The 13,201-nt window shown below is 35.8% G+C and overlaps 1 protein-coding gene across 5 annotated transcripts in view; it reads right to left on the bottom strand.

Moving 5' to 3' along the window:
* LOC131427770 (laminin subunit beta-1) overlaps positions 1–13,201 on the bottom strand; it is a 52,065-nt gene that overhangs the window by 17,506 nt on the left and 21,358 nt on the right. For all 5 annotated transcript variants that reach the window (XM_058591239.1, XM_058591238.1, XM_058591242.1 and 2 more), the window contains exons 3-5: positions 7,770–7,878; positions 7,661–7,711; positions 5,828–6,083 (exon numbers count right to left, since the gene is read on the bottom strand). In XM_058591239.1, coding sequence (XP_058447222.1) covers positions 5,828–6,083; positions 7,661–7,711; positions 7,770–7,830 — 368 coding nt within the window. In that variant the 5' untranslated portion in view covers positions 7,831–7,878. The remainder of the gene's footprint in view (positions 1–5,827; positions 6,084–7,660; positions 7,712–7,769; positions 7,879–13,201) is intronic.

Genomic DNA, 13,201 nt, shown 5'->3' with positions numbered 1-13,201 from the left:
TTCTAAAACTATTCTGGTTCTGGTTCTATTCTGGTCCACCTGAATACTGAACTTTATTTCAGTTTTAGAATCTAGCTGTTCCAGAACTTTTTTCCAGAATTCTGAGCCTGCATGATGAATTGGAATTCTGGAACTAGATTTCGGAGCTTAAAGCGCTATTCACACTAGGCCGTGACGTATTCGGAACGGGACTGGACCGAATCCCGTCCGGGTTACGCTTCAAATTTGTTGAATGCAGCTCCATGTGAATACCCAAGTAACAATTTTAATATTAATAAATACTTGTAGCTGTCTTCAATGCTACATAATAAATCTTGCATTAAAACTTTAAACTCCACGAAAGCCTACTGAAAACCTCTATAAGAGCATGTTCCTGCCAAGTGGACCATTCCTTATAAGGTTTATAAAGCAAAGTGAAGAATTAGCATAAACCTACGTTAAAATTCCAAACTCAAGAAAATTTTGAAACCAGCTTTACGATCAACATTTAATTTATTCGGAAGGAATGAATTCCGCTATGACTAAATTGTCGTTTTGATAATATTTTTCATGGCTATGTGTGTGTCATGTCTGCTTTGAATGCAACCAGTAAAAATATATTAGATTTTATTTACAAGTTTGAGGTTTTTTCCGAACGAAAAAACTTCATGCGCTTTTATTTTTATCGTGAATGTTTGGATAAAAATAAGAATTATAACTAATCGCTTTGAAATAAATGCAGTTTTTGCGAAAATCTCCATGATTTTTGAACATTATTTTTTGTGATTCTTCGTCATTTTTGTATAAAACTATTTCGTGGCATTAAAACTTGTGTATACGTTCTGAAAATGAATCATTAAAGCCCATCATTTTTATTCGTTTTTGCATTTCGAAGTATATTTGATGTCAATAAATGCTACGGTATAGGACATCATAATGGCGGCCATGAAATTTTCTTTAATGCAAATTACGCTTAACCCAAGAAGCAATAAATCAAATAGCCCACAACAAATGTGTCATAAATGTACTTTAGAACCCTCAAATTTGCTCTGAGTGAAACTGTCATCCAATGAACACGCACACACACAAAACTAGATTTATGAAAGAATTTAACTGACAATAATGTTTTAAAGAAAATGTTTGAAAGCAATATTAAGAGTGTTTGCATGGTTTTATTCTAGTACACATTGTTTTATTTTTAGTCCAGTTGCTAGTCTGGGTAAAAAGTTTTATAGAAGCTTTAAAAACTATGATATTATTTGTCAAAAGAGACATTTATTATAGTCGTCATAAAACAGGTAGTGATTGAAAAATCAATTACAAAACTCCTATAAATTACAATCAAAACCATTAGGCATTTGAATTGTTACTTGGGTATTCTCACTAGACCGTGTCGTCCCCGTTTCTGTACCGACACACGTCCGAAGCACGGTCAAAGCATGCGTTGACTCAAAGACACTATTGGCAGGTACTTGAATTGTAACATGGCTTCCATCCAAGGCTTCAAGACACAGAGGGAAATTCACAACAATCGTAAGCAATCTTCTTTCACATATTTTCTGTTGGTTTCGGCATTGCAGCGTCGATAATTTTTCGGTAATTACACGACATATCTCGTGAACAATCTGATAGATAGCCCCAAGTCTGTAACTAAATGCTATGGTTTTTTGCGTGTCTCATGTTGCTAAATATCTGAGATCATGAGACGAACACAAACTATAAGCCATCTCAATGCTCGCTATACAATTTTTGGTTGGAGTTTTCTTGACATTTACAGAGAAATCTTGCGAACAAATCAATGAAAATATCTTAAACAAACTGCCAGCCTCTCTCGGGGAATCACTACTAATCGGAATGTAGTGTCATGCTTCTTAAGATACGGATGAATTTTACTCAACAGCGAGTTGCAACAGGCTTCTGACATTCAGAAATATTCCTTGATCTCACATGCTGCTTAACATATATAAGGTGGTGAATTCACCCCCAAATGCTCTTTTTCGCCAAAGTTTGTGCACCCAAATCTTCTTTCTTTTTATTTGTTTTTAAACTGCTGATTATCTTCGTCATTCAGAGCAATTGCAAGTACGACTAATTCTTCGTTGGAAAAATGTGCCATTCTCGTGAGAAACAGAAACACATCAAATGCAACGATTGTGTATGTTACTAATAGCAACGGCAGCGACACGGAAAGTGCACGGTATGATGAAAATATTTTACAAATAAATCCCGACACGTTACGGTCCCGTTCCAAAAAAGTCGCCTAGTGTGAATAGCGCCTAAATCAGTTTCGGAATTCAAATTCAGAACTAAATTGCAATTGAATTTTGAGCCTGTTTAATTTTTTTATGTATATTTAAAAGGTATTTTTATTCAGGCCTATTTGCGTACAAGCTTTACGTGGCCGAATTAGCTTTTTAAATAATGCATTTTTTGAAATGGATCTCGTTGTCACTCTTTTTCTAGGAGGAGAAGAGCTTCCATTTCCCTCCTGCGAGGGTTGAGGGGCACTTTGTTCGTGGCTCGTCTCGTCATCCATTGCCTCATCGGTTGTATTGTTGTTGGTGTCCGTCTTCGTTTCGTTTTCCTTGTTGTTCGTAGTCTTGAGCTCGTTGCTAGTTGCTTTAGATGCGCCTTGTTGTACATTGGTTGCAGTTGTTGGTTGGCTGTTTAATTTTTGAACTAGAGTCCAATTCCTGAGTTCTATGAATCGGTCCTTTTTAGATTTATTAATATATTCCCAAAGAACTATACGAAATTTTCCGACTATGTATCTGTGTACCTTGTACAATAATGGGTAGAACCTAATTGTGAATCTCTTGTTGTATTTACCGCAGCTACATAATTTCCTCTCCATACTATCGAAAAAATGTGCAGCAATGTATGATAAAACTTTCAGTTGTATGATACATTCAAAGATAACTTTAAGTTGAAGTTTTCTAAAATGTTTAGTATTAACGAGTATTTAGGTGAAATTCAGTGCCAAAATAGGCCGCGCAAAATTCCAAACACATGAGTTGAGCGAATCATCGCACAAAGCGTATCGTGCAAAACCGAAGCATAGAAATACAGAATATTTTCAGTGGTTGAGTGCTGTGGGCTTAAAAACAGACTCTAAGGCTGTGAACCATTTCGCGGTTAATTTTAACTTTCAGTTAAAATCTGACACTTGAGTGGTTATTTTGTGTTGAGTAGTTAAATTAAACTAAAACTGCGGCCCATTTCAAAGTTTGACGGACGGAAAGTTATTTGGGTTTATTTTCCACTGGAAATAATTTCAACTAAAGAATAATTATTACAATTTTCATTGCAAGAATTTTTTTTTCAGTGTCAGAAAATAACCATCGATCTGTCAAAAAAAAACGATGCTCTCGAGCAGGGTTATTTTTGACAACATCAAAATAACCACTCGAGTGTCAGATTTCAACCAACAGCTAAAATTAACCGCGAAATGGTTCACAGCCTAACTATGCATGGTTATAAATCGTGAGAATTTTTTTAATTGACTAACATGGTAGTACACGTAGACAATACGGGTAAAAAAAACTTGGCTATTTAAAACAATACACTACAACTTCATGAGTTGACGAACCCGATCAGTTATTATGAATCTCATAAAATGCGTTTTATAAATATTCTTATGAATTCCTATTTTTAAAATCCAAAAAGCCACACTTCACACTTTGTTTTGACACTTCTCAAAAGGCATACCTGAAAACACAGAAATACGAATATTTTTCGTTATAAAACGAAAATATTTGGTTTCATTTGATTTTTTACATGTTATACGTCGGTCGTATATATTTACTTATAGTTTCATTGAAAATGAAATTATTCCAAATTCTGGAATGATTCGACATAAATGTATTTCTATTATGTTTGTTCGCCTTTTTATGAAACAGAACATATAGAATTCGCTCAAACGAAAGAAAAATTCTCCAAAGTGTGTAAAAGAATGTCATTTTTTTGTGTGTGTGTGCATGTAACAAAAATATGCACTCACTTTTCTCAGAGATGGCTAAATCGATTTTCACAAACAAAGATTCGAATGAAAGGTCTCATAGTCCCATAGCCTGCAATTGAATTTCATTCCGATCCGACTTCCGGTTCCGGAGATATAGGATGATATGCACCAAAAAAATGAAAAAAAATATGCACTCACTTTTCTCAGAGATGGCTGAACCGATTTTCACAAACTAAGATTCAAATAAAAGGTTTTATGGTCCCATAGTTTGCTATTGAATTTCATTTGAATTTGACTTCTGGTTCCGGAGTTATATGGTAATATGTGAAAATTTGAGAAAAAATTTACACTCAATTATCTCTGGAACTACTCAACCGATTTTCGGAACACTAAGATTCAAATGAAAGGTCTTATAATATCTCAAAAATATGTAGAACATTTTATCCAGATCCGACTTCCAGTTCCGGAACTAAAGCGTGATAAGTGGGAAATTATCAATTTTATTAGTATTTTTCCACGAACGATGGTTAAAAACAGGTACAAATCCCTTGAAAATGGTTTGATAAATTCTTCTAATTTGCAGAGTTTGTGGGCATGAAAATTTAATTCGGCACTTTTTCTTTTCCGAGAGCACCGAAAGTGGAGAAGAAAAACTCCTAAAACTAAATTCACTTCGATTTCTCTTTCACAAATCATGCTTTGAATTAAAGTTCATACTGTCTTTAAAGCTACTGTGAAATTTCATCCGGATCCGACTTCCGGTTCCGTATTTACAGGGCGATAGGTGTCAAAGTTTTCAAATCGCCATATAGAGTGGCAATATGTACAACTTCGGAAGAATTGGAAATAGTGATTAAAAACTGCAAAAAGAGATCACTTTTCTTGGAGATGGCCAAATCGAATTTCACAAACTTATAGGTTAAAAAGAAAAGTCTTACAGTTTCATACGGAATTCCTTAATTTGTTGTGGATACTACTTTCGGTTCCGGAACTACAGGGTAAACAGGATTTATAGAGTTTGTGAGATTAGGTCCGAGCAAATTTTCCTATTTCCATTTAATAAACAGCTGTTTTTGAGAATTTCACGGTTATATTTATGATGTAATGAGTAATATGAGAAAGGCATCATTACACCACTAGGTGGATTAAAACAGGTTTTTTCAATATGGATACCTCACGTACGATTGAAAAAAAAAACACGATAAAATTTCTACGCGTTGTAGATAGCCAGCTACCCAGAGCATCGAACACATGATAATATTATTTGAATACGTATTAATAAACTAACCCTTCATGTGATGCATGTAGAAATGCAGAGAATTCCTCGGTTTCTAGAAGCAACATGTATCGAACGAACACTCCTTCCCTTCCCAGCTGTGAACCATTTCGCGGTTAATTTTAACTTTTAGTTAAAATCTGACACTTGAGTGGTTATTTTGTGTTGAGTAGTTAAATTAAACTAAAACTGCGGCCCATTTCAAAGTTTGACGGACGGAAAGTTATTTGGGTTTATTTTCCACTGGAAATAATTTCAACTAAAGAATAATTATTACAATTTTCATTGCAAAATTTTTTTTTAGTGTCAGAAAATAACCATCAATCTGTCAAAAATAAGATCGACACTAGGACGTGGCCGGTGTCGGTATTGACAGCATTTGTTATTCCCAAACATGTTGATTCAGAAAAAACGTTTCGCAAGCTCAATTGTTCCTGATCAATAACGGAGTAACAACACACGGCCGGTCTCTAATGCTAATGCTAAATCTTTTGTGAGATGATCTAAATAATGATGGACACAAAATGACGGGACTTTAGAATTCAGAGAATTTACTACCCATATTACTGTTACGGAAAAATATACCGGACAAACTCCGAAAGCCAACTTACCCGGGCTGATTCTTGTAGATGATCTGTCCAACCCGATGGTTCTTCATCGGGATGTGGGCCGTCTCGGGCCGGGTATCGCAGAGGAAGCATTTCTTCTCCTCCAGATGGGAGACGATGCAGTAGCGCTCGGGCCGCACCGTACCGCAGGTTGACGAAGCGTACAGCCGGTTCTCACGGCCTATCAGCAGGTTACCCGTCGCTGGATAACAACTGCTCTGCTCGCACGGATGAACACGATGGACGGGCCTACTTGCTACTATACTCAAGGAAAAGGAACAAAAAAAAGAAAAGCACGCTCGAAATTTATTCAGTACAAATATTAACCAATGCTGTGGGGCAATGATTTAGTCAGGTCCACTACTAGGCCACTAAGCCGAAACTAAAGAAATGAAAAAAAAAATCGTTGGAAGCTACTCCATGCGAAGCGAGAAGATGAAATAAGTGTGAGATGGAAGCATCAACTGGTAAACATAGATGTGAGTCTAAATTTATCATTAGCATATGGGAATTTCGTTTCTCGTGTTTGTGTGTCTGCCATAGAAAGACACATGATATGAATCCAAATTGAATATTTTAACAACATGGAACCGGGAAACGTCGGATTATGTCAACCGTTATTGTTAGAACCTGTATCAGTCAGACAGAACCCGCCACGTTGAAGCGTTGACAGAGCCGTGTTCGGTTCCTTTTCGTTTTGTAGGTGTTACTTCCCCGGGGGAGACTCTACGATGGAGCCACCTAAGCCTAAGCCTGAACCGTTTGCAGGTTGGCTGCAGTTTGGCATTTTCTGTAAGCCTCTGGACTGCGACTTGTGTGACCGGTTCGTTGGCGAAGGACAGTAAATCCACTGCCAAGTTGTGACTTCACCATTCGCACTTACGATCACGATTCTACTGAAGCAAATATGTTTAGATTAGACGATACCATTGACGTTGGTTTGTACTCGTCTTGTTTGCTTTTTTTTTGGAATCGCTGAAGAATGGTCCGAGAAAAGCGATGATGCAATGCGACATTAGTTGCTAATTGAGAAATATATCTGCATTTATTTTTTTTTTTGTTGGGTCACGGAATGGTTTCCGCATTGAAATTTAGCGAGTCGTGAAAGTTCTAAGAACTCTGGTCCAAATTCCTTCACCTGGAAACGAGGCTGCACTACTTTGGTCCCGAGACTACGAATAGTTAAATCGACACTCGGAAGCGTTTCATAGCCCTTTAGGTGTCCCTACAGATTAACCAGTTCTAGAGCCCCTCCAGTGAGTAAACAATCCTAAATCAAATAACCTCCTTGAAAACGATAAACCGGATCGTCCGATCGTCCTGTAAATCGCAAATCTTCTGTCTCCTCGTCCGACGAGGCTAGCCGCTTCGCATTCGAGCTCATGAAAATCGAATTGTATTTGTTATAATTGATGTGATTGTTTATCATGCCCGGTCGCTGGAAGTTCTTAACAAAATCCTCCTCATGTTCGTCGTCTTTCCAGTGTCGGAGGTACACTTCGCCAGACAGATCATCGCCGGAAGGTTGTTGATCGCCCCGCTGAACACTGGCGAAGCTGCTGCTCAATGGCGGCGGCAATTCTGTTTGAACGATCATAAACTTCGTGTGTGGGAAGTAGTGCTTCTGGAGCGAGGGGAAGGTCTTCAACGTGGATGGAACTTATCGCGTTGATGAATATGGATTGTGAAAGATATGAGTGGTACACAAAATGATTAACACAATTGTGAACGCGTGCATTTCAGTTAGGATTTTGAACAGCCAAAATGGTGCGTGAAACTATTTTATGAATGAATGCCAAAATTTGTCCGCGTCGATTATGGTGGGGTAATACTTACACCTATTACTAGTGAACGGCCTTCGCTGTGCATTACTACTTAAAATTAAATCTGAAAATAAGTACACAAATTACGATTTGTTCGATATTATTGACAGCCTTATACTTACTAATAAAAATAAATAAATTAATTACAAAACCTATACATGACAAGTTGTTCGGTTTGGCCATTTCTGCGGCCAACTATACATGAGTAGGACGTTAATATAACGTCCTTAGCTGAAAAGAAAGGAACCAAAGGAAAATAAATTAACATAGTTGGTAGTACAAAGAACATATCGAATATTCTAATGTCATGAAAACTTGTTATTCACGATTATGTTACTATAATTTTACTACTTTGGCTATGTAGTCTGAAAATGATAAGACCTTCTGTGATACATGTTACTTCAACTACAAAACGGTTGTTTCTGTAAACATATGCTGAATGAATGGAGTTCGGTTCCTTATCAGGCTCATTCATTAACGGTGTTTGCATTCATGCCTTACTAAACGATATGTGTGCCGCTTCCTGAGATAAGAAGCAATTGATGATGACTGCTGACTGACAACAGCGGAAGCGGTAACTTCAAATCTGTGCTGGTTTCAAAAACGTAGCAAATGATAATTAGAAATCATTGATTATCTATGTTTGTAATGTGATTTTCAATGAGCTACATAATTTATATAAATACAATCTATGAAAATAAGCATCGTTTATAAAAACATGATTCTGCAAAAGCTTGGTTTCTGTATATGTTTTTATGTTATCCACATGATTTTTTAAATTTCTTCTACGCATTTGATTCAAATTAAAATAAACATACCGAGCAGTTCCAGAAATTAACAGCAGAAAAGAACCGACGCATTTAAATGAAAATCTTTACACAACCTCTGTATGACCAAAAATTTGTTTTGCACGAATGGAGAGGCCAGTTTGATTCAAGACTTATTTTTGAAAATCGCAAATGTAATGTAACAAGAAAAATTCTTTAAATCATTGTAATGCAGAAACTGTTTTTGGTAGAATAATGATGTCGAAAATGAAGTGGTAGGAATTCTATGTACTGGAGCAACAAGTCTAATGCTTTTCAAGAATTCAAAACTTGGTCGAAAAAATATTAATATGAAAAAGCGCATCCGAAATTTTTTTCGCTATTTTTATTTCGAACCGTTTTTCTAGAGACCAACACATTGACCATTATGCAGGCAGCTAGTGTCCGATAAAAAAATCGATTTTTTATATTTTCATGTATGTATGTATGTAACAAAAAATGCACTCACTTTGCTCCGAGATGCCTAAACCGATTTTCACTAACTTATATTCAAATGTAAGGTCTAGCCCACTATATCATCCCGATACGACTTTCAGTTCCGTAAATACATTACTCTGTATGCACCAAAAAATGGAATGAATATGCACTCACTTTTCTCAGACATGGCTGAATCGATTTTCACAAGCTTGGATTCAAACGAAAGGTATTACAATCCCATAACCTGCTGTTGAATTTGATTAGGATTCGACTTCCGGTACCCAAATTACAGGCTATTATGTGCACATTAATGAAAAAAATAAGCACACACTTTTTTAAAAATTTCTATAATATTTAATCCAAATTAGACTTCCTGTTCCTCAATTTTAGCACGATAAGTATTTTTTTACAAGCGTTGAAAAAAAACAGATACAAGTCCCACCAAACTCATAAATATAAACTTAACAGTACCCCCATTTCGTGTTCCGATGTGAAATCGTTACGCACCGGTATATGCTGGTACGGAAGAAGAAAACAAAACACCGCACACGCAAACGATACACGCAACGTGCGGTGAAGCTCGGGTTTGAAATCACAACCGAGTCCATCAGCACCGAGCACGCATGAGTACGAGTTTTCAACCAAAAAGAAGAAACCGGATCCACTATGGTGGCACGAACGTATGTTTGAAATTTTCTCAGCCAATAGTCGACAATGACAACAGAAGATAATATTATGCATGCTGTGATTGATTATAATTATTATAATAATAATGACAATATGAAAAATCTAATGATAGCAACAACGCTGCGACTGCTGTATATTCGTGACATACATAATGTTGGGCTCCTGTTATTTCTATAAATCAAATTCATTATAATAATTTGCTATCAATCTAGATAGGGTTATTGGATCAATAATCATCTCATGTTATTTTGTGGATTACTCGACTTCCAATCAACGAATTGTTATGAAATCGATAACAATGTCTTTGCTCTAGCTGTAAAAACCAATACCATAGAAAAAACGTGCCTAATCCACCTAGCAGTGAGATGATACCTTTTTTATCAATCCGCATATGTTTTTTGCATGAATATTCTTCGGTATTTCAGTTTTCATAACATTATTCAAATGTCCGTCGTTTTAAGTGGCAATTTGAGATTTTAATCTCTCATTACTCTGTAATGTCGAAACTGAAAATCGGATCGAATTTGAATCTAAAAGTGTAACAATCGATTAAACATTCCATGATATGTCGAAGTAATTTCCACTTTAGAGTTTAGGGTAATGTAAAGTACTTCCAGAGTCGGTATTCAGGAACCAGCATAACCCAAGTCGATCCGTATGGCCATATGACGAACAATTGCAATATTTTTGAGTCCAACTTTAAAGCTTTTCAGGATTGTCATCTTCTATATCGCTTTGAATTTTAAAAATTCATCATCCTACAATTCCAGAATCGGTAGTCAGAATTTTTATAAAATTGGATTTATTTTAATTTGAACTATTGTTTCTGAAATTCGATTTGGCTTTTTTTTTTGAGAAAACGATTGAGCTTTGAGAAACGATTCGATACTGGGACCGGAATTCTAAATTCGGTGTAGCCAGACAAAATCACCTGAGTAGCTGTATAGTTTAAATTTGTTTCAAAATGTTTGAAAATCAATGTAGACATCTTTGAGGAATCGAAGTGCGAATTAAATTTTTAGGTGCCATCCGGAACGAAAACTGAATACAACCAAAAATGAAATAAATTTATTTGGTTATCGACTATCCAAATCTGCTAACCCGATAAACCTGATTAATTTATGTGATATAGACATTTTTATACTAATCACCCTGTATCTCAAAAACCGGAAGTTGGATTTGACTGAAAAACAAGATGTTTTTTTAGAATCTTAAAACTTTTCATTTGAATCTTAGATCGGTTCAGCCATCTACGAGACAAATGAGTTACACATAATTCAGGAACCTTGTTTGGGAGTATACGTCTTTTCATATGAATCTGAGTTTGTAGAGAACGGTTGAGTCATCTCCGAAAAAAAATTGAGTGAAATTATTTGTCACACACGCATTTGCTGATCTCGACGAACTGATTCGAATGGTATATGGTTGCTATGTTCTTCCAGCATTTATTGCTGTAAGTAGTTTGAATCAATATAATTATGGAATTGCTTTCAACTCGAAAATTCTGCCATCATCTGGTTTACATATGGCATATTCGAACGATTATGTTGCCAAAAACGAACCGTGCTAAAATCGGTCCGAGACAGAATATCATACTGTACACAGTTTTTTGGGTACTTAGAAACAAATGTATGTAACAGTATGAAAAATCGTGTTTTATGTTGCTCCCAAGCATTTCTTTGCCAGACAGCGCTCAAAACTTCTACTGATGGAATAGGGGAAAAAGGCGCTTATACAAAAATTTCGATATCTCCGTTTAAAATGAACGGATTTTAACAATCTATGCGGAATCTAAGTTTGAAAACATATTCTGTTTTCAAGGTCAATTGTGACAGATACTGTCAAAAAACTGAAAATTTTCAAACCTTTCATTTGCGACTAGTTTGATCAAAATCGGTCCTGCCATCTCTGAGATCTCGACCTCTTAGTTGACAACACACATACACACACACACACACACACACACACACACACACACACACACACACACACACACACACACACACACACATACACACACACACACACGGACATTTGCTCAGTTCGTCGAGCTGAATCGATTGGTATATGACATTTGGCCCTCCGGGCCTCAGAAAATTTTTCTAAAGTTTGAGCGAATTCTATACCTATTTTTTATATTTATTAAAACGTGTTTAATCCATCTAGAAGTGAGATGATACCTTTTTTATCAATCCGCATCTGTTTTTTGCATGAATATTCTTCGGTGTTCGTTTTAAGCGACAATTTGAGATTTTAATCACTCATTACTCTGTAATGTCGAAACTGCAAATCGGATCGAATTTGAATCTAGAAGTGGGACAATCGATTAAACATTCCATGATATGTCGAAGTAAGTTCCATTTTAGAGTTTACGGTAATTTAAAGTACTTCCAGAGCCGGTATTCAGGAATCAGCATAACCCAAACCGATTCGTATGGCCATATGACGAATAAATTACAACAGTTTTGAGTCCAACTTTGAAGCTTTTCGGGATTGTCATCTTCTATATCGGTTTGAATTTTAAAAATTCATCATCATGTAATTCGAGAACCGGAAGTCATAATTGGATATAATTAATAAATTTTTGTATGTATGTATAAAATTAATTAATTTTGTATATAAGTTTGTTTTAATTTGAATGTTTGTTTCTGAAATTCGATTAGGCTTTTTTTGAGAAAACGATTGAGCTTTGAGAAACGATTTTATACTGGAACCGGAATTCTAAAATCGGTATGGCCGAAGTCAGATAAATTCACCTGAGTAGCTGTATAGTTTACATTTGTTTCAAAATATTTGAAAATCAGTGAAGACATCTTTGAGAAATCATAGCACGAATTAAATTTTTAGGTGCCTTCTGAATCGACAACTGAATACCACTAAAACTGAAAAAAGTTAATTTTTTTTATCGACTATCCAAATCTGCTTACCCGATAAACCTGATTAATTTATGTGGAATAGACATTTTTATAACAATCACCCTGTATCCCCGAAACCGGAAGTAGGATTTGTCTGAAGAGTAAGATGTTTTATAGAATCTTGAAACTTTTCATTTGAATTTTAGATGATTCTTAGATTTCATTTGAACCTTTGATCGGTTCAGCCATCTACGAGAAGAATGAGTTACACAATTTCGACTTCGTTTCATATATCATCCTGTAGTTCCGGAACCAGAGGTCGAAACCAAACATAATGCAGGAACTTTGTTTGGGAGCATACGACTTTTCGTATGAATCTGAATTTGTAGAAAAGAAATTTTCCGAGAAAATTGAGTGAAATTATTTGTCGCACACGCATTTGCTGATCTCGACGAACTGATTCGAATGGTATATGGATGTTATGTTCTTCCAGCATTTATTGCTGTAAGTAGTTTAAAACAATATAATTTAAAAAAAATCTGGTTTATATATGTCATATTCGAACGATTATGTTGCCAAAAACGAGTCGTGCTGAAATCGGTCCGAGGCTAAATATAATGAAAAAGGATGCTGTACACTGTATTTTTGGTACTTAGAAACAATTGTATGTAACAGTATAAAAAATCGTGTTTTCCGTTGCTCACAAGCATTTCTTTGTCATACAGCGCTCAAAACTCCCACTGCTGGAATAGGGGGAAAAGTCGCTTA

This window comes from Malaya genurostris, chromosome 2 (assembly GCF_030247185.1).
Source record: "Malaya genurostris strain Urasoe2022 chromosome 2, Malgen_1.1, whole genome shotgun sequence".
NCBI lineage: Eukaryota > Metazoa > Arthropoda > Insecta > Diptera > Culicidae > Malaya > Malaya genurostris.
This window is presented reverse-complemented; position numbering and strand designations above follow the sequence as displayed.